Source organism: Sphaerodactylus townsendi, linkage group LG06 (assembly GCF_021028975.2).
Source record: "Sphaerodactylus townsendi isolate TG3544 linkage group LG06, MPM_Stown_v2.3, whole genome shotgun sequence".
In the NCBI taxonomy this organism is placed as follows: Eukaryota; Metazoa; Chordata; class Lepidosauria; order Squamata; family Sphaerodactylidae; genus Sphaerodactylus; species Sphaerodactylus townsendi.
The window spans coordinates 38,836,587-38,859,344 of NC_059430.1; the positions used below are offsets into that span (position 1 = coordinate 38,836,587).

General features: G+C 42.9%; 1 protein-coding gene across 1 annotated transcript in view; it reads right to left on the reverse strand.

The window, feature by feature from the left end:
• CSNK1E (casein kinase 1 epsilon) overlaps positions 1-20,566 on the reverse strand; it is a 45,034-nt gene extending 24,468 nt beyond the window's left edge. Inside the window, 4 exon segments of the mRNA XM_048500876.1 lie at positions 73-221; positions 405-515; positions 15,714-15,801; positions 20,354-20,566. Coding sequence (XP_048356833.1) covers positions 73-221; positions 405-515; positions 15,714-15,789 — 336 coding nt within the window. The 5' untranslated portion in view covers positions 15,790-15,801; positions 20,354-20,566.
• Positions 20,567-22,758: the final 2,192 nt, after the last annotated feature.

Sequence of the window (22,758 nt, forward strand, 5' to 3'; positions counted from 1 at the left end):
TCAAAACAGGAGAAGAGAACAAGTAATGGCGGACAAGAACCAATGGAGGACAAGCTTTTCAGGAGAACTCACCATCTGATCTGCCAGGAGAAGAACAGTCTTCAGACTGAATTTGCGGGAGCAGAAGTTGAAGAGGTCCTCCAGGCTGGGTCCCAAAAGTTCCATCACCATCACATTATAGTCTCCTTCTGCACCACACCACTTAATGGAAGGGATTCCCACTAAAAAGGACCACATGGTAGGGGTGGGAGAGAAAACATACATGTGCCCTTTAAGACTCAGGAAAGAGGCAGGCATTAGATAACAGGCCCCAAACCATCCTGCTCTACCCATACCCAACAACATTCAAGAACAGCTTCTGACGTATCATTCCTGAATGTAATTCCATTCTTCTCAGAACCTACCTCCTCCCTGCATCATCTTGTAAAATTTGCTTTCAATGTGGAGTTGCGGGTGCTTGGTTTTGACACATTCCAACTTAATGGCTACCTCTTCTCCTGTGGCTATATTGGCACCTGTGAAAAAAACCAAGAACAACAAGATGTCACCATACATTCTTGGGTCAAGGCAGTCACCATCAAGAAAACAAATCTTCACTCCCAATATTTTTGCTTCGCTAGTTGTTTATGAAATTTAAATTTTGGTTTCATAGAAATTTGAAAGTGCTGGTGCCTATAAAGAAAAGCATTTTGCAAATTCAAGCATGGAAGAAACAAGAACATTATAGCTAATGTAAGTGTTCAGGGGTATTCAAAGCCACAGACCAGCATAAAACACACTTCCCAATACACATTTTCCCCATAAAAGCCAACTACCACTTTGCCCTCATACACCAACTGAACTCAAATAATGTTTTAACATGTTCATTATCAGTCAAGGATAATTTGTAAGCAATTATGAGGTAACAACAGGAGACACTGGAGTGATAGTCCATCTAAAGAAGCCATTCCTAAGAATGAGTTAGAAGCCATATGAGGGCTTCAAGTCACGTGGGGTAGGTTATCAGTCTGCCAGCAATACTAGTAATTAAAGGTCTAATAGATAATGCATGCACTTGAACCAGAAATGACTGGGATAACTTCCCCCATGGATTCAACAGCTGCTATTGGGCAGCTCAGAGCTATTCAACTTTAATATGTTTTCAGGGAAACTCTCACAGATTAAGCAGATCGCTGCCTTAATTTCACATATTTCTTTTTTAGCTGTACAATATGTAGAGTTGCCAACCTCTAAGATGTAGCTGGAGATCTCCTGGGATTACAACTGATCTCCAGGAGACAGAGGTCAGTTCACCTGGAGAAAATGGCTGCTTTGGAAGATGGACTCTATGGCATTTTACCCCATGAAATCCCTCCCCTTCTCAAACTCCATGCTCTTTGGGCTTCACCCTCGAAATCTCCAGGTATGTCCCAACCAAGACCTGGCAATCCTAGCAATAAGCTTTCCTAGGTATTAAAGCAACACTTGTGTGTTATTGTGCATGTTCAATGGGCACAGATGCCTGTTGGGAAAACACAACTAGTGGCAGCCTCCACTGGTGCAATGGATGACAAACTCAGGACTGTAGCTGTGCAGTGCGCAAAATGGCCCACGGGAATGAGAAATCAAACATGCCAGTACATTCCATTTCAGGGGTTCAAGTTTGCAACAGGACAAAAATTCTCTTGAGAAGAAAAATATTTAATACATGGGATCCATCTCAATAAGCATACTTCCGAGGCAACAGATGGCCACCATGAAACACAGTTAGGCTAAAGTTAAGAAGCAGAAGCATATTTTAAGAAATCCATAAAATCAGTTGTTCGGAACAAAAAAAATAAATTTTGGTAATATATTCATTTTACATGCAGAAATTCATCCCAAGCAAGAAAAATAAATTTTGATAATATATTTATTTTAAATGCAGAAATTCATCCCAAGCAAGAAATTTTTAACTTTTCCCATCTTTGAAGATCTGCCTTGATACTTGTCCAAACTTTTTGTTAATTGTCTTTCTAGAAACTGTCATATATACACACACCCCCAAATATTAGTTTAAGAAAAAAAACATTGTTATCTCTTCTTCTGCTGTAGCTGCTGTTAATAACTTTGTCTTTTTATTCAGCTATATCCAGAATAAATTCCAAATCTATATATTCGTTCCACTGTATATTTCAAAGAGAGACTTGGTTTTATTACTGATGTAAAATCATGCACATAACTTTTCATTTTATGCTTTATCTTTATTCAAGAAATCCTTATATCTTGTCTAATTTTTGTGGCTGGATTCCCATTGCTAAAATAAATAATACCAGTGATATTGGACATCCTTGTCATGTTCCTTTTGCTATTCTTCTAGTTGAATAGTTCCTGCTCTTGCATCTCACATCCTGAGATAACACAATAACACTCCTTCCAAACATGGATATTGTTATGCAGTGAAATAATTCACAGACCAGGAACTGCTTTTTCCCCTTTTGAAAGTCATTTGCCCGTTTCTTTGATAATCACTCTCTAGCTTCTCAACAGTAACTAAAATGTAATCATCATACACACCAAAGATTTTGGTGTATCCATTTTGTGTATCAATTCAAATTTTGTGTATCAGTTCAAGAACACTAAAGGAAAAAATACTTCACAAAAGTTAAACCACACAAGGACTTCTACATACACATACAAAGGATACTATTATACTTCTCGTTTAATTAAATGTTGGGATGGCAGCAGCCAAATTTAGCTGCCACCCAAGCCAGAAATTGTTTTACTGAAGTACACAGTCCTATTTTTTTTAAAAAAGAAGTGTTTTTTTCCTTTGAGAAAAAGGAGAATGGAGAAGTGCATCCTCTTTTTCTCACAACAACACAGTCCTGAAAGCTTCCAGCAGTCTTAAACGGAAGCAGACATGGCCTAGTAGGCTGCAATACTTCTGCTACGCACACACTGCCAAGTTTGCCAAATATGTCATGGGGTAGCCTATATTTCAGGATACTGTAGTTACAAAAGAAAAAAGTTAACAAGTAAAGGTTTGAGGGTCACTGTACAGATACCTCCTGATAGAACAGTCCTTCTAAAATGTGTTATAACTTATCTAGGGGTCACAAGATAAATGGGACTTAACACATTATGAAGTGCTACAAGAACAGCCAACAAATCTATGTCAATTGGAGTCAGAAGAGGTTGTGTATGGGTGATCTCCTTGCACTCAAACGGATCAACAGAAAAGTTAATAAATACAACCCAAGGTTAATACCAGCATCTTGAAGTGAATTTGGACGTCTATTGGAGCCAACACAGTTGATTAATATGATTATGGCATCCTCCCTCAGACAAAATGGCAGGTAGCTACATTCTACAGTGACTGAAGGTCTTCTCTGTTCAAAAGATGCACAGACCAATTACATTTAATCCATTCATATCAAACAGCAGAATGAACACCATTCAGTTCCAAGCTCTCAGCTTTTTCATACATCCTCCTAGGGCACAAGATCAGCTCATAGTACCCACGCTCTAACATATCCCCCCTCAGGGAGCAGACCAGCATCACTCTGTTCCTTCTTCACTGAGATTTAAGACTAGGCCACCAATAAAAAACAACACAACTTCCCCAGCACCTGTGATCTTTTGGAGGGGTTCTGGATTCTGCTTCTATCAGAAGTTGAGTTGTCATTGGTAAGGAATGGACTTTTTACAGTGGCAGTATCTTCCAAATAGAATTCAAGAGTCATTTTTGAAGGCATTTTGAGGCCATGAAGGTTTCTAAAAGAAAATAAGTTTTATAGCTTTGGTATACTGTGTGGTTATGGTTCTGTAGATTTGCCTTTATCAGCACTGTGGCTGGCATCTTCAGAGGTGTATCACTGTGTACACACTTCTCTCTGTGATACACCTTTGAAGATGCCAGCCACAGATGCAGGCGAAACATCAGGAACGAAATCCACCAGACCACGGCCACACAGCCCAGAAAACCCACCAGAACCAGTTGAATCCGGCAATGAAAGCCTTCGACAAGTTTTAAATACTTTCCAAGATGAATTTTAGTTAAGCAATTGTTTAAAATGGTTTCATGACATGGAGAGAAATTTAACTCAATCTGGATGAAGAATCTGGGTTTGCCCAAACTCTTATTTATAAATCAGCACTTCAACACTGCCACAAAATTTTCTTTTGCCAAGGTGTAAGGCGGTACTTCCTGTCTTGCCCTGGTGTAATAAGACTTCCAGTGGAATGTGCTGTAAAATGGGCTCCTTCTGTGCAGCAAAAGCTGTTTATACCTTTTTAATGGGTTGAAGTTTTAGAATGAAGAGCAGTCTTCAGCATGGCACACAGAATGCATCTTGAAAACCTCAGCTTTCTGAATCTGTCATGAGGGCTAGTAATTGCTAAAGGCAGGCCTAAAAATGTGTGGAAAAAGCTCTCAGAAGTAGCATTTGTAGTGACCATAATGGTGAGCCCAAGTAGTTTAATAGGCCTTGCAGCCTTCCAGATAAATTAGAACTTCCTATCAGTTCTACCAGCATGGCCAATTGGCCATGCTGACAGAGGCTGATGGGAATTGTAGTTCCTGAACATCTGGAGAGCCGCAGGTTCCCTACCCCTGGTATAACTCCAGAGTGATGAAAGGCATGCTTCATTTATTCCGTGGCAAAACACAGCTTCCTTGGTAAAGATCTTATTTGTAGCCAATACAGTGAATATGTTCAAATATTTAACAAAGCTGAAAATTAGGGCAGCACTGAGTTTTCACTCTCTGCTTTGAGGCTAAGTAAGAGCTCCCAGGGGAAACAAAACATTTGCTGAAATTCTCACAGCCACTTTCTTTGCTGCCATTTGTAGCAGTTAGCAACTCTCCTTCCCTGCTCTGCTGCCACTACTTTGGTGCCTTGGTTTTGTTTGATTTTTAATCCAAGCTCTCCTTTTCCCAGGGATCATGGAGGGGATATGATAGTATCACAGTGCTACATAGCCAGGTGTATGTAATGACGCCAATGAATGACAAAACCCCCACAATGCTTTGCCTCTAATCTAGACTGCTGCAACAAAAAGTATCTTGTTGCCAAGGAAACCATGCTCACAGAGCTTTGGCCCAGTTTCTTTGGCAACTGGGATTGGCCCCCATCTTACAGTACACTCCTCTGGAGGTCTTATTACAGCAGGGCAAGACAGGAAGTACCACCTTGCCTTACACCTTGGCAAAAGAAAAACATATTCCTGCGACTTTCCTTCACAAGTAACTACTTTCTCTCCTACACACACCTTTTAATCTCATCACAATAACACTGCCTAAAGTAGTTTGCTTTTTAAGGGGTGGTAAATGTGGCCCACTGACCCCTAGTGAAAGTATTCAAACAGCTCAATTACATTTTTAGCATAGTGTGAGCACTCCCCCCCCCCACTGTAAGCATATCTCCCAATGTAAACTTCCCCTAAAGACCCTGCTGAAAAAGTATTTTTATTCTCCTAGACAATATGCAATATTTGCTACTGAGCTCTCTGTAGGGCTTTATTTATTGCACTGTTGTAAGTGAGCAAATATACAGACATCCTTGTCTATATATTTAATCTAACCCCTGTAGTTACAGAAAGCTAAGAAAAAGATCGACACAGCTTTCAATTATCGGGAAGGGTATTTTCCTTCTTCACAGCCTTTCCCAGTTTTTCAACCTATTCCTCACAAGTACCCCACAAGATCCATTCCTCTCCCTTCTGCTGATGTATTAGTTGCAAGTCACAAGAAGGTGACAGGACACGCTATTATTTTTTCTATAAATGTCAAGCAGAGATGATCAGATGCGTCTGATCAGCAAACATACATATGTTGCTTGTAGTGGACTTACAGCTTTTGGCTTTCCTGGTTAGAGACTTTGTTTTAGTGAGAACTACATATGTTGTGGTTTATTTTAAAGTCCACAGTAGAATTCTGTAAACTGTGCAAATTTTGAATAATTTGTTCTGCTTCTGTTAGACATGAGAGAAAGTAAGGCGCTACAAAGAATGTCACAGCGTGGTGTAGTGGTTAAGAGCAGGTGGATTCCAATCTGGAGAACCGGGTTTGATTCCCCACTCCTCCACCTGACTAGCAGAGGCTTATCTGGTGAACCAGATGTGTTTCTGCACTCCTACATTCCTGCTGGGTGACCTCAGGCTAGTCACAGTTCTTCGGAACTGTGGGGAGCGGAAGGGGAAGGAGTTTGTAAGCCACCTTGAGTCTCACTACAGGAGAGAAAGGTGGGTTATAAATCCAAACTCTTCTTCTTCTTCTACCACTGGCCAATGAAAATCCTCAGATTTCATTTGAAAATACATCTTCCACCAATAGTGTACATAATTACAAGTCTATAAGTATGCTGGAAAAAAAATTACAGAAGTGATGTTTTGTGCCTAGTACTATATTCCATACTTGTGCAGTCATCATGGAAAACACACAACCCAGAGATCTGTATTAACTTATTTTAGGCAGCCTTTGCCAAACAGTGTCACCACCCCGAACTCTGAACATAAAGCAGAAGATAGAATACAGTTAAGATCTTCTACCTAGCTCTAAGCTAGGTGCTCCCACCTTCCAAGGCAAGGTGAATAACTATCAGATGGATCTCCAGCTACCGAATTCTCTGCTCAAATATATCCATCGGGGCCTTTAGTCTCATCTTTCAGGTGCCATGAAAATAGGTTTGTTTCTTCACAGGTTTAGCACTGGATTTTGTTATTTTAGTGTTGATTATCTGCTGAGGTTTGTTTTTAGTAATTTTGGAGAGGGAGGCTATTGCTCTATGCTGATGCTATTTTAAATGGTTGTTTTATGAATTACCTTGGGGCCCAACTGGGAAAAAATTAAACACTTGATAATTGGAAGTACAGCTTGGTTTCAGATATTGGTTGATGGAAAAACAAAACCCGCAAAGAACACCGAACAACAACAAACAGCAGTTTAGCCAATCAACTCTGCTTGACAGTTCTCAAAAAAACAAAGCCACAAGATGGGAAAAAGCAAACAGAATGTGGAAATAATTTATTGCTTTCCCAAACTGAAAGACCGAGAGGAATGGAGTATAGCGGCTACTGCACAGTTCTGTTGTGTCTCGAACTTTCCAATCAGATTAAGAATCCATGGCCAGAACCACAATTACAAAATGATGCAAAGTTCCAAGAGTGAAAAAAAGGCAATCAAGATCTCCAATAGCTCATTGCAATCTTGAGTTAGCCTCTCACTCTAGATCAAAACTATCCTGTGAACAAGACAGGTACAGGTAAGGAAGGAAGAACATCTCAGACTAGGTCTGCTCCTTAAATCCATGGTTATTTTTGGAAGTCTGCAATGGGAAATGTCACATAAAGAGGAACACTTCTTTACATCTGCCACGTACTCATCTAGATCCAGTGAAAAACTATAGTCTGCCTCTCTACATCTGTGATTAGGAAGAAAGGCTTACAGGCAGAATTGAATCCCGGCACTTGTCTTCAGAAATTAATCATGGGCAAGCAAGCTAGTAAGACTCTGGTACTTATCTACACAGCTGGATTGGCTGATGAAAATGAACATCCATTTCCTCTTATATGCGTTAAGCGACAACAAAGGGCTGTAAAGAGGAATTGCAAGATGAACAAAGAGGAAGAAAAAAATCCTGAATTCCGGCTTTAGCATCATTAACATCATTTTGGCCAGGAGGGAAGAAAGAACAAGACCACCACAACAAACTGGAAATATAAAAGGATCAGGTGCATCAAGGAAAGGAAAAAGAAGCTTTTAAAAAGTGCTCCAAGCGAACAGTGTAGATGAAGTAATCATCTGGACAGGTCTTCAGAGCACAGGAAACACACACACACACACACACAGGAGACACACATACACACAAGCATCATCACTCTCCCTTTGAACTTTGTTAAGACAAAGCTGTGGAACTCCATTCTAGTTGTAGCTCTTGAGGCCACGTGTACATTCAAGACAATGATACTCCAACTCAGTATACAAAAAGAACACACCTCTGATTGGGAAGTCGGAGCATGGCCCTTACATAATGCATGTTTTGATTATTAAATACCCAGCCACTATCTTATCATCAAGCCCTGCATTACTCATTGAGAAAGATACCTCCCCCTTAGGACCGCGGCATTACACAATCTACCCATCCCTCAGACTCCTTCTGGTTTCCTTCCATCTTCACAGTCCTGTCTTTCTTTCCAATGTGTTTCTTCCTCTGTCAGGAACTCCTTGTCCTCTCCCCACCTCTCCCAAGGGGCTGATTCTCATTCCATCTGCTAAAATGATCAGCAAACCAAAGTTAATGCTGACATTTAAGGAGTGTTGCCACTTGGCTTTAGAGCTGCAGCCCCAATGAGATTGGTCGGGGGGTAGGGAGACTGAGAGCACACAGGTGCTGACATCTGAGTCACTGGTCCAGGTTTGTCGTCTGCAGACTCAGGAAAAATGGAATCCATTTATAACATCAGTGGCCACGTACAAAGTATTTTTGTGAGCAGAAGGTCTGCAAACTAATAAGTGATGCAAGAAATGAAGAGGGGAAATTATCTGCCCTTCAAAATGAAGGCCTAATATCTATAAAGAGGATACTGCTCATAAAAACAGCTTATGAAATTTTTAAATTCAGTTCTGAGGGCAGCCTGTTTATCTTGCATACTTAAAACAGTACACACTTCTGAATACCTTTATTTGAAGATTTTGGTCAAGTATGAGGTTTTTGAGAGAGGGTCAACCAGCTTAATAGGACAGATGTATGTTGGTCAAAAGATGGTGGCCAAGTTTTTCGGGCAGGTAAATCACAGCCAAATCTGCCATGGAAGATGTGTCATTCTAATAGCGAAGATTTACAAGATCTACATGTCTGGGATGTTTCTCCTCTCTGGTCTCATGGGCCAGTAAAGAGGCAGCAGCACAGTCCAGGTGAGGTGAGTCGGTGAGGAAAGACACACCCCTGTCTTTCCATAACCAGGCCATACCAGACTGCAGCCCCTCATGTGCCCTTCGAATCATGCCACATGGCCCTGTAGCATTAGGTATTTTTAGCACCTGTGCTGCAGGCTGACTATGCATGCAGAATTAAAATAAAATGGCAAATGACAATGCTGCAGGAAGGATCATAGAAAGTGAAACTACCAAATGCCAATAGCAAATTCATAAACATACATCTTTAAACCTTTCTCCCTACCCAATTTTATCTCCAGGAATACTTCTGCGTTGCTTTCTCTAACTGCGAAGACTGTCCCACTATTCAGAGGTAAGGGATACTACTAGTTTTCCATCTGTAATGGAGGCTCAGATCTCCTGTAAAGCATAATAGTGCTTTTACCTGATTTCAGTTTGCATGCCAGCAGCAACATTTTCTTGACTGGCATTACTTGGACCCAATTATAGCAACATGCTCTCTATAAAGCATCATTTGAAGATGGTTCAGAAGTTAAGTAGTGCAAAAATGAAGCAGCAAAACTGTAAACTGCCACAAACTATTGGCAATCTCTCACCAAACTTGAAAGACCTGCAATGGGTACCTATTTGCCTCTGGGCACAATTCACAGTGTTGGTCTTTAAGGGCCTTTTGCTCTCAAATAAACCACCCTGTGGATAAGAGATTTGCTGTGTGCCCCTCAGCTTCAGGTGATGGTCAGAGGGGAGGTATACAAGATGGAGCCTTTGAAACTTTCTCCCCACTGATACTCATCTGGTATGCAGCATTGCTAGTTTTAGGCATGGGGAGCTTGGTTATACACTCAGTTGGGTTGACTATGCCAAGTTGGAAGTCTTGTTTCACATATGCATGTACCCCTTTATATTGACTATTTTTTCTTCTGGTCATTTGCTTTTACTAATTGATGATGTTACAACTGGCTGAGATTGTTGTTTGTTATTGATTTTTTATGGGTGTTTTAATTACAATTTTACTACTGACTGTATATAACCCACCTTGGAAGTTTTTGCATTAAGAATGTATGCAGAATACATAAATTTATAAAGCTTCCTTCCATATTCTACCTCAGTGCAGTTCCTCAGCCAAGCCCTTCACCACCAAATCACTTACACTACTTGCACACAGATACACACGCACCCTCAGATGTCTGATTTACATTGGGAGACAAAGAACAGAATGCTCCTGAAAGGATATATAAGGGATACAACATGTACCCTCCCCATCACAGACTCAGATCGTTAAGAATCCACATTTCGTCGCCTCATGCAGAATTAAAGGAAAGCAGCCTTCACTGCAAATAAGATTATGTGGTAATCTAGACTCTGAAGAGTCCCTAGAAGCAGTCTCATTCTTTGTGACATTTCATAATGATGTAAAAGCTACAGAGACCTTATGCTTCAGTGATCTGAGAGATCTGGAAATCAACAATCCTACGCAGCATTCCCCCCTCCTTGTCTCACTCAATTGTGTGGGCTGCATGTTTCAGAATCCATTTATTTCAAACTGCTGGGGGGGGGGGATGAGTCTCACAAACTGATTAAATGTTCACCGACCTAAGTAAAAATGACACTTTCCACAAGGGATTCTAAGAGATTTTAAATTCCAGACCTGTTAACCTCCCCAAAAGTATTTATTCACAATCAACAGCACAGCAACATCACTTTCCTTCTTCTCCCTTCCAGTCATTTTTGTTACCAAGTGGCAAAGAGGGGGGAAAAACAGAATTGAACAGATGGATGAAGTCAGGCAGGGAGAGAGAGAGTTAACAGACTGGGAAACAAAGAGAATGCACTGCCCTCCCTCTGAGGGACGGGCATGCAACCAGGAACTGTCCAAACAGATATCACCAGTTTCCCAACATGCTCTGCAAGACAAACAGCCTTTGGCTTGCGATTCATATTCACTGCCCGCCCCCCCAACAATCCAAGACATCTCAATTCCAGCCCGCAGCAGCAGCTCTTGCTGCTAACGTCTTCGGCCTGCTACCACATCTCCTGATCCGCAGCAGCTCCAGTGTCTGAGAGACAAAGCGCCCCCCCTCCTACCACCCCCCCCCAGTTCAGCTACTGTTGCTCAGCTGAGCCTCCTAAACAAAACAATCTTCACACAGAAATGCCTCCACATTCCAGACATGTGTTGGCAAGACCCACTGGATCGTGAACCAAAGAAAGCAAAACAAAAAAAGGGGTGGGGGGTGTCTCAGTCTCTCACCACCCAATGCAGGCCTAATCTCCAGCGCTAATTTCCAATCTCCGATCTTGCCAAGCAACAGCGACCACTCTCAAGAGATTAAGCCTCTCCAGTCCAATAGGCGCAATCCAATTGGCATTCTGAGAAAATTGGTTCCATAAATGCATGCAGTAGAGGGCAGGGACTAAGCCAGCCAGCCAGCCAACTGCTTTGCCCAGGAGTCTACTTGCAGTAGTTTAGCAGAGAAGCAGTAAATGTAAGCATTCCCCCCCCTTCCACCCCCCACACATCTTTAAAGGAAACTTGCAGTTTACGTAGTATTTGCTGATTCAAGAAAATGAAGTCAAGAACACCCACCAGGGATGAAGGAAGGATGCAAGGAGACAGGAAGGGGAAAGTGGGGACTAAATCACATGATTCACTTTCAAACATCCCATGTTGAGACTTGGATTGATGTGGGGGTGACAAATGGGTGGGTTGAGAGGCCTTTGGAAGGACCTGGTACACTTCAGCTTATCTGCTGTTCATTTTTTAAAGCTTGCTAAATTAAGGTACCTAATAAGTGGAGTTTCTCTGCCCCCAAACTCAGAACAGGAAAACGGAACCCAAAACCAAGTATTATAAGGAGTTGTTGACTGCTTACATAGCTGCAATAAAAGTTTAAAGAAGCTTGGGGGAATTATTTTGCAAGCAGGCACAACTCTCTTGCACAGAGTCTTCAAGGCTGCGTGTGTGTGTTTCCTGCTGTAGAACACAGACACCAAACATTGCGATAACTTGTGTTACCAAAGTGCAACGTCAGCTCCATAGCATCCGTCTTTGCTGGTACTGCAGAAGCCCAATTAAAATTGCTGCTGCAACACCAGCAAACAGGACACTCTGGAACCGACATCACCCTCTAGTAATGCAGGTGTAGCTGCCTGCCCAAGGCAACCTCCCAGTTTCAGCTTCCAGGCCCTTACTCAAGACAGAAAGCCACACAGATTATCCTTTAGCAGACAAGGAGAGCTAACAAGGAACTGTCAACATGCCCAGTCTGAGGCCTAGGGACCTTTTGGCTCTCTGGCCCAGGGGTGTAGGCTCTTGATGCCAAGCTCCCACGCTGGGAGAAGGATCATCTGCCACACCTCGTGTAAACCTGACCCGAGGAGGCCTGAGAGAGACCGAGCCTGGAAGACATGACTCCAGGAGCAGCGAAGGGTTCAAAGTGCCCGGGAGGATTCAGCATAAGAGGAGCAAGAAAGAGAGGTGGACACAACAACAGATATAAAAAAGAGCAAAAAAGAACATGGCGGAGAATTTGGAAGCACCAGCACTTGGAGGAGGTTGGTGTGGAGTGAGGGAGCTAAAGGAAGAAAAACTGCTGGCTGAAAGGGAGAAGAAAGGAGAGGCCAGAGCACTCTAGCCCTTGGGGTAGGGGGTGGGCCCTGGGAAAAAGCAGGGCCAGGTGACATCAGTCGATAGTGGTTAAAGTGTCAGACTAGGATCAGGGAGTCACAGGTTCAAATTCTCACTCTGCCATGGATGCTTGCTGAGTTACTTGGGGCCAGTCACATCCACCCCAGAGGGTTGTGGTAAGAAAAAAAGGGAACGGTAAATGTTGCATGCCACCCTGGATTCCCATTGGGGAGAAAGGTGGGGTATAAATGAAGGAAAGAAAAATAATTAAATGGTGGCTTTAAAAAAGTAAATTTAAATCCTTTTATGATATATATTACAGGATGAAAGATTACTCTAGCTATTTGAGCTACTTGAGTTGAACCTGCCAACCTTTATGTCTCCCAATTGCTATGGAATGGGTAGTACTGCCACCTTCGTTTCTGGAGGAAATACTACATCCTCATTAACATTTCTAATTTAAAAGGTGCCTATACATCTATCAGCTCCATCATGGGAAGAGACAACACTTCAGCAGTAAAGCCACTGTATGTAGATATCAATGATAACCATCTAAGCTTAAAAACCTCCACAAACTGTCCAGTTCCAGCTCAAGAACAGCAGGGAAAAAATAAGTATGTAGCTCAACTGAAAAGTACCAGCAAATTATCCCAGTCCATTAAATCACCTCTAACTATGACTTGGAACCTCAGATGCTGTTTCACTGGTGAAACAGCAGATCTTCCTGTGGAAGTCCAACTGCAGAGAAAGGGATGACAATGTTTGCCAAATGCCCCTTCCTGTTGCAGAGCCCCAAAATGTCCCTTACATTGTTCCTGATCAAAAGGATCAGAGGGCACAGAATCTTGTGGAGGGATGCCTTCCTCAAGCACAATTCTGTCTAGGATCCAAGCCAATATATACAACCAAAGACTTTAGTAACAGTGTCCCAAGAGTTGTAGGACAGAGCACAAAAAGGTGACGCACAGAACACCCCACGGTTAATAAAGTAAAAATATGTGGGCCAAGAGTTGGAGGACTAGTACAGGTGGGTGGACAAGTAGCAGGGGGAAAGACAGCATGAGGAATAAAGATGGAACAGAACCAAGTGCACTGAGGCAATCTAAGAAATGAAAAGACTTGACAGACAGAATGTAGTCCAGTGGGCATGGTACAGTGGGCACAACATCGAACCAAGACACCTGGATTCAAATTTACACTTGCTTCAATATTTACATCTAGTTGTAGAGCCCCAAGATGACCTTTAAGCAATTTACATCAATCAATACAAAGTTACAATTAAATATGTAAAGTAATACCATTATCTGATACTACAGATGTAAAGTTACTCCAGAAGAACCTGTCCAAAAAGTCATGTCTCAGTAATGCTTTGGAAACTCATTAATCAGTAGGTCAGGTGGACTTCTTTGGGCAGCAGTTGAGAAGGCTCCAAGTCCTGTTCAGTCATCAAGTTCACTTTAGTTAGGGCAATCACTCTCAGTCTAGCTCAGCCTACACAGCTGAACAAAAAATGGGAAAATTTCACATAGTTGCCCTGAAATTTTGAAAAAAGAGGAGCTAAAAATCTAAGAGCTAAGGAAATATGGAAGAGGATACAAAAAGGGGAAATACCATGCAAGCTTGTGAAACAGTATGCCAATCTATTCTGTAGAGCAGGGGTGTCCAACTCTGGTGGCCCATGCTGGCAGGGGCTGATGGGAATTGTAGTCCATGAACATCTGGGGCACCAGAGTCGGACACCCCTGCCGTAGAGGCTTTGACAGGTGGATGCCACAAGTTTGGAGATAGGAAAGCAAAGGAAAATATTGGCATAAACAGAAGAAAAAGCCAACATGTATGGATTATGCTCAACTTGAGAGGGTACAACTACACCAAACGCTGCATCCATGGCACTATAGAGAGGAAATCTGAATTTCCCTACCCGGAGTAAGGAAAATATTAACTTAATACAATCTCATTGAGATTTTTAAAAAGTTGAGGTTACAACCCAAGCAGAAAGAAAAGATTCAGATTTAAATGCTGCATTGAGACAGCAAAGAAATGAAGTCTCTGTGTACCAGAAGAGGAATCTGGGAAACAGTGAAGTTGGCAAATCTTGTAGCAATGCCAGACTGCAGAGTGGAGATGGCATTTGCAACATAATACAGGGCTGGATGTTGGGGAAAGCCAGCTACACAGGAGGGAGGCCGTCTGCTCAGAGGCCTCATGTTACAGAACACTCAGAGGGTAGCCCTTTTTCAATGCAGCCCTGGGTTGGAAGGCCACACCTAGAAGATTCTACTCACATATTTTCAGACAGTCCTCAAAGTGTTAAGAGCATTTCCCAAGGAGCTGTGCTTCCCCAGTATTCCCTACTTTACCTTCTGATTGGCCCTGAAGGCACAACACCCACATTCTCCCCTTCCAATCAGTAAAATACAGAACAGTAGTACGTTTTACAGCTGAGTTTTTCCCCTGTCTCCACCCTTCAACAGCCCCAACTAGAGTTCCAACTTCCAATTCCCATTTCAACAGACGAGTAGGCTTTCACAGAAAGTCTTTCCTGTCCTGATTACAAGGCAAGGATGCATAACCAACAGCTCCTAAACCATTTGCAGCCAGCAATTTCCAGTCTTATTCCTTTGACAAACAACCCTTGTCCCCCACAACCCATCTCTACATCACAACTCAGCCAATTTTTGTGTTTTCTAGAAGCATACTACTCTCCTGCATTCTGGGGTTCAGAAATTTATGAAGTCATGTAAACTGACTCCCTCAAAGCTGATCTGGCTTCATAATAAGGTGCCTGCTACCTAGCAAGAAAGAGCTTCTCAGTAATGAGATATAGACACATTAGTACTTGTATCCAGATAGGTATACGTCATTCAAAAGACTCCACATTGTAGTAAAGAGTTTCATGATTTGAAAGCATTTTTCCTTAAAAATAAAATGGGTAAACCCCATTATAACACCTTCATTAGATAAAATTGCTGTCCATAACAGGAATCAGAAAAATTGCCTCAGCAACTAGGCTTTGTTGACCATTACCATTCCAGGACAACTGTTCTATTCAGAACTATAGGAAAGAGGTGTTTTGCCTCCACCAAGTCTAGCAAGTCTATCAAGACAATCCAGCCCCCTTATTGGTCACAGGAGAACACAAAGCGGAAGGAATAATGAATTCTCCTTCCCCAACCCACTAGTCTGTGATGATGCAGAAGGCGGAAGAAACTGATAAGGGAAACTCACCCAAGTAAATATCTCCAAAGGAACCGCTACCAATTTTTCGTCCCAGCCGGTATTTGTTCCCTACTCGGAGCTCCATGGTTCAGTTGCTCTGGGGGGATAAAACAGAAGACATCCAGAGTAAAGTTAGAAATTGTTACCTAAACCAATGCACACCTACTAAATGAGGATGGCAAGTTTCATCCCAAGACTCTTTATCTAATGCAAGGGTCTACAACCTGTGGCTCTCCAGATGTTCATGGACTATAATTCCCATCAGCGCCCCTGCCACCATAGCCAATTGGCCGTGGTGGCAGGGGCTGATGGGAATTGTAGTCCATGAACATCTGGAGAGCCGCAGGTTGCAGACCCCTGATGTAATGGGAAGTTTTTCTTACCAGACACAATGTTTGCCCCTGGATCTCTTAACTGCCTCAGTAAGAAATCCAAGCTCAGCCTTTGATTCTACAGCCCATATGACAGCGGTGGCGAACCTATGGCACGGATGCCAGAGGTGGCACTCAGAGCCCTTTCTGTGGGCACACGTGCACAGATTTCATCATGTGGGGGTGGTGGAAAATCACTCCCCCACACACACACACCTAGGCTAGCCTGGGCATGATTCTTTACTTGGGAGTAAGCTCAGTTGCTGGCAATGGGGCTTGCTTCTGAGTAAACCCTCCTAGGGTCGTGATTCACCCATTCAAAGCATTGAACGGTTGCTTCCCCAAGCTTACTCCCGAGTAACGTAAGCCTCAGAGCCAACTGTTTTTTCTAAACTAAAACCTCAGTATTCAGGTTAAATTGCCGTGTTGGCACTTTGCAATAAATAAGTGGGTTTTGGGTTGCAATTTGGGCACTCAGTCTCGAAAAGGTTCGCCATCACTGCCATATGATAACCAAACCTTTTAGCATACTGAACTGCATGTTTAGAATGAGGAGAAGTGAAAGCAGAACGAGCCAATTAGCACTACCACAACAAACCATAAATCCAAAGTAATCTAGCACAAGATACTAAGCATACTTATCCGGAAATGAGTTTCACTGAAATCAGTGGGACTTTACAACTAAACAAGTTTAATAACAAGATGTTGTAGACACAAAAACTGAATCAGAGAACTTTATGTTGGAAGAAACCAAACCATTCCAGAAACTGAACAAGAAATCTAAAAAGTTGGTGTGCATTTTTCAACCAACTGAGGAAAGAGAGTCCACAATTCCTAATGCCTATTAAAGGTTTCTGAAATCTGAATTCCCACAATTCACAAAACGTCAAAAGAGACACATGGGAAGAACTAAGAGTCACAAACATAGGTCTGAACAAAAGCATTCAATTCCTAACACTGCTGATCTATCACTTGTTGCACTATACAATATCAAGTACCTCCAATCACATTTTCACATTGTTCATTGTTATTTCTCAGGCTCTTAAAGTGAAGACCTTAACAGAGTTACACCCTTTTAAGTCCATTGACTTCAACTGGCTTAGAAGGGTGTAACTCTGTTAAAGCCTGAACTGCAGGCTTCTATATTTGACAGTAAGCTTACCACATCTCCCCTCCACACACACACACACGTGCACACAATGTGCACTCATTCCCACAGGAAATCCAGCCACACCTGAGCCTTACTATCTTTGTGGCGTACAGCCAGAGTAATCTTTTTGTATCAACAGGAGTTCTGGAGGTTTTGTATCAACAGGAGTTCTGGAGGTTTCCCAATAATATCCCCTGGGTGATCACATCTTGGTCTTTCCCTTCCCAATTCAAATAATGTGGGTCTATCTGAAGAAGGGGAGGATCCTTTTAGCAAATGCTGCTATGGTTAATGTACATAACCCACGTTTATTAAAGCACTGTATGCAGGCTCTGCTCCTGAGGGGGCTTTCTGGAAGAATGGACAAAGACTAAGTACACATAAGGATGTTCTCACTTAAGGCACATTGCAGGAGAAGCAAGAATACTAGAATACGCCCAATAAATGAAATTCTAGTCTGACCCCAAACCCATGTTTGCCTCTCATCATCAAGCTTGACAACACACAGCTCCAACATCCAAAACACACAGAAAGAGATCATGTTCACTTAAAGCTTACAAACCAACCTACCAGAGACCATAACAACCCCCCCTCACACACACACACAGTTTAAAAACTCAGACAGATCACACAATGGAAGTACCAGCCTAGAAACCAAGCCCAGAACAAAACACTACACCTGACTGAGAGGTCAGAATTGCTCACATGTGCTCACCCAACCCAACATCTAAACCAAAGTTCTTTCATGCTATATAATTAGCAACACAAAAACTGGCTGTATGTAGAATTCTGCAGAAGTTACTCTACAGACACTTGATCCCTAAATGTTAGGAGTTTCCTCGGTTTCTCTGCTAGCTCTGCTCAACAGCTTGACCAAACAGCAAGGGCTAAGAACCTATCCAAGGCAAGAGCTGCAGGCTAAGCCTCGAGGGGCCCAGCTGTTCACAGAGGGGTTTGTTTCTAGTGAGTAAGTGTCCTTTCAGTTCTTGCGCAAGTACCCATGAATTGGTTCAGGGGCACCCTGGACAGCTCTGCAACACCTTCAGCTGACTGCCCCCCAAACTTTTTTTGAAAAGTGCAGGTGTTGCTCAGATTATTAAGTCAGAGGAAAATGAAAAATCAGAGGAGTTGAAATAGGAGTCACATACTCCTGCTCCAAACATGTATGTACAAGTGAAGTATGATCATAAAAACTACTTAGTTCAAAGGGACATACTGCCTAGTAAGCATGGACAGGATGAAGCATTAATAATGCAAGTAAAGCCTTGGGCATGCAGATGGGCTCACAGAAGGCAGCAGCGAGACCAGCTCATGGCAAAGGCAACAAGAAAACAGCCAAGCAGTCAGTCTCCTCAGGAACCACGTCCAAGTCAGAGGGAAAATAAGCTTCCTTTCCACATCCACACACACTCCAGCCTCAGGCCTTGGCCTCCCAAAGACAGAAAGCAGGGGAAATAGATTCTAGGTGCATCCCCCAAGCCAGAGTATCAGCCCTGGGAGTCAAGAGGACAGCCAAGATCTCCTGTTTTCCAGAAAGGAGTCCCACACATCAACCTAATGCATACACTCTGCATTAGTAGATGCTGATAATATATTAATAGTCCTTTTACACACAACACTGGAAAGCTACAACGCAGCAAACTCCATATGCATGAACACACACACACACCCCAGACATACTATACATTATATAAATATATACAATCCCATTATATAAAAATGTATACAGAAAAACACTAGCCTTTTACACATACACCCCAGGATTTCAGTACAGAATGTGCAGGATAGGCAACTAACCAACCCACCCCTTCCACCAAACAATTAGTGTAAATAAGAGGGCTTTTGCTAGTCTTGCTTGATCTGCTAGGAACCAAGAACATACCTAGGGATATTGTAGGCCAAACTGAATGAGAGTCAACCAGCTATATAATGGATGCTGCTGGGTTGCGAGTGGGGAGTGGGGAGTGGGGGGAGAAGAGGAGGAAGAGGGCTATTTAATTCCATCTCTGGTCAAAATGTGGGGAGATGTGTTTTAAAAAAAGATATTTCAATTTTAAAAGCAATACGCAGGATCAGATATGTTTCTTCTCCCTTCCCTTTTGAACTCTTAGCCTAAAAAAGAGGAGCTGAAGGCACACAATAAACACAGGCATTAAGAAGAGAAAGAGATCAAAACTGATAAGGTAATTTTTATCGCTCAGCCACAAGCATCACTTATAATTAAACTGCCCTCAGCTAAAAACTAGAAACATCTTTGGGGGGGAAATTATATTATGTGGCAGGAAGAATTAGGCACGAATTGGCACGAAATTAGAATTGGCACGAAACTTCTATTTCCTATACTGTTCTAGTTACAAAGCTCCGGGCTCAGGCAAGGAAGCAACATCTCAGAACAAATGAGAAAAATAAAACAGCCCCCCTCCAGTCCCCTACAACAATACCCCAACCTTCCCGGTGCACAAAAGGAGACAGGAGGTTTACAATAACATCCCCTCCCTTCCCTAACGCACACCCTGTTTGTTAGGTTACACTTTCACACATACAAAACAAGGATGAGTATTACACGCACCCCCCCCCGCACCCCCCAAATTAAACAGTTCAGGGGTAAAGACAAGCAGGGTGGGGGCCGCAGCCACTACTCACGGCTGATTGTTCGAAAATCACACACGTATTCTAAGCAAGGGAAGCTGGAGAGAGAGGGAGGGAAAGAAACCCGGCGAACCCCCCCACCCCCCCAAAACCAGGGACGTTAGAGATAAACCCCACCACCCCCACCCCTCGGGAAAAGATCACTGAAGCCAATTCAACACTTAGGTCAGCAAAGGCAAGAGAGGAACCTATCAGGGAGGGGGGCTCCCCTAAACTGCCCCTCTGAAATTTAGGCGGGGAGGGCTGCTGCGGGGAGCCTTTGTCTTCTTTTTTAAAAACATCCCAAAATCTTTTGTCCTCCTTCCTTTGGGTCCGTCTCGGGCGCCTGCCGCTGCCTTTCCCCGGCGTACGAGCGAGGGAGCCCCTTCCTCTCCCCCAGCCTTACCCTTCTCTCTCAGCAAAAAAACAAAGAGGCGGAGGGGCCTCCTTTCCCCCCGGATTTGCACCCCAAGACCGGCCCGGATCCCCCCAATACTGACCCTGTCTGGAAGGAGCCTCTCTGCCGCTTCTGCTCCTGCGGCTGTCAGGGGGGAAAGGACCCGGCCAGGGAAGGATGAAGGAGGATTGGGAAGAGGTTCCCGCCGCAGTCCGCAGCTCCGAGCGCTCCGCTTCCTCCTTCTCTGCTCAGCTGCCTCCCTCCTTCCTCGCCAGCCTCGCAGTGTGCGCGTGTGCGTGTATGTGTGTGTGTGTGTACAGCCCAGGCTCTCGCTCATTGAGTTTCCATTGAGTGTCAGGGCCAAACCCACTGATGTCATCCTACAAAGCCATGAGCCCTCCCTCGGAGGTTTAAAGGGACAGCGCTTTGTTATTCTCACTCCCTTCAATTTTCTTCATGTTCACGCTCGCCAAAACAAGCGGATAAACACACGTTGGAGACCCACCTCTTACACTCCCCCCCTCCCCAAGTATGCCAACACAGCACTGTAAACACAAATGCTTTCTAGCGCCACATATGTGTTGTAGCGGTGTGCAATGATCACATGCAGAATCCAGAACGGTCAGGAAATGGCTTTGTGAAAGATGGGTCAGACACATAGGTAATGTTCCCATTGTTCGGATGATAAAGGCTGTGATTCTATGCGTACTTACTCAGGAGTAAGTGCTGCTGAACGCAATGCTACTGATTTCCACAGAAGCGTGCCCGCAATGTTTACAGACATTGTAAATTGCAAGGCCTGGTGTTTTGTTGTTGATGGTGTATTATTTTTACTATATTTTTTGTAGATGAAATGAAAAGCAGATATGAAACACTTCCAAATTAGAAAAGTAATGTTTTGCTCACTTTGGACAAGGAGACATGGGCTAGAGTAGCAAAAGTCAAATTCCTTAACTCTGGCCCTATATGTAGTGCCATCCTATGCACATGGCATCTATGTACATTTTCTCATGCACAATCTCCTTGAACACAACAAGTATTTATGCTAAATTACCTGTTATCGAGCTGCAAGTATCACACTAACTCAATCTCGAGGCTGACTTAAAATCATGTGTTTCTCTCAATCTTTACAATGGAAAATAGAAATGTAATAAAATAAATAAATAAACTTAGGAAAACCATTAATTGTTTTTTTTCTTAAGACCTATTCTCAACATTTTCTATGTAGCCCATGGGATCAGGTACATATCTGGAGAAAAATGAGAGTTAAGATGATCACTTTGATGTTACCAATCAAATACTATGCAATTTAGGCTGCAATTCTATGCACTTTTCCTTGGAGTAAGCCCCTAAACTAGGAGCCCTCACTTCCAATTACATGTGCATGAGATGTTTCATTACACAGATTTGGGGGTCCTGTCAGCCATCATCTTGGCTCCCTTATGTTCAATTATACACTGCTTGTTGAAGTCTCCCCTCTGACATACAGTCTTTCCTCACAGGTGATTTCACAAACTGTCCATGTATTATTTCATTATTTTATATTTTAAACTCCTGCTGTACATTTACTCTGAAGCAAGTCCCACTGAAATCAAGGGGCTTTCTAAGTAGACATGCTTAGGATTAGATCCTGCGTTTGTTGTGAAGGTTCACCTTGGAGGCAAACACAACATCTAAACTACAAACATTTGGATCATCTCTGCATGCGTGCTTGCAGCATTAATGTTCTGAAATGGCCCCAGAGTTCTTTAGATGTCCTTGAACGAAAGGTCCAACGATAGCAAGCAACACAATAGCATGTGCCATTAATACAAGGGCAGAAATTACTTCTTCCTGAATATGATTCAAAAGAGCCCATAGTGCTTCGTCAATGAAAGAAGTGCTGAAAAAAAGATTGATGGTGTCTATATTCAAAGAACACAGAGGAAGTGCATGCCATTATAGAATGGTTGACCCCGTCTGAAGGGAAAAAGGTACTCCAATCAACCCTACATAGAAGCACTGATTGAATAATGTTACTGACTATCCCAACTCCCAAAACAACAGTGTTTATATATTTATGCATGTATTTAGATATTCAAACCATATTTTTCTCCCCAATGAGAACCCAAAATGGCTTACCGTATATACTCACGTATAACTCGAGTTTTTCAGCCCCTTTTTAGGCTGAAAAATGCCCCCCTTATACACGTCAGTTATTCCGCGCCCCCGCCCCCGCCCCCGCCCCCACGATGCCTTCACTGCACTTACTTTAACAATTGGAGCAGGCTTGAGAAGAGGCCTGCCTGTGTTCCCTTCCAGGCTGAAACGGCCTGCTGGGAACTACATTTCCCAGGAGACCCTGGGAAATATAGTTCCCACCAAGCCGTTTGAAGCCTGGAAGGGATTTAGGTCTTCTAAATTTCTTCAAGGGCCCCTAAGCAAAAGGCAAGTTTATTTAGGATTGCACTGCAAGCCACTAAGCTAGGTCACCAACTCTGGTTTGGTCATCCTTCCAAATAAACAGAA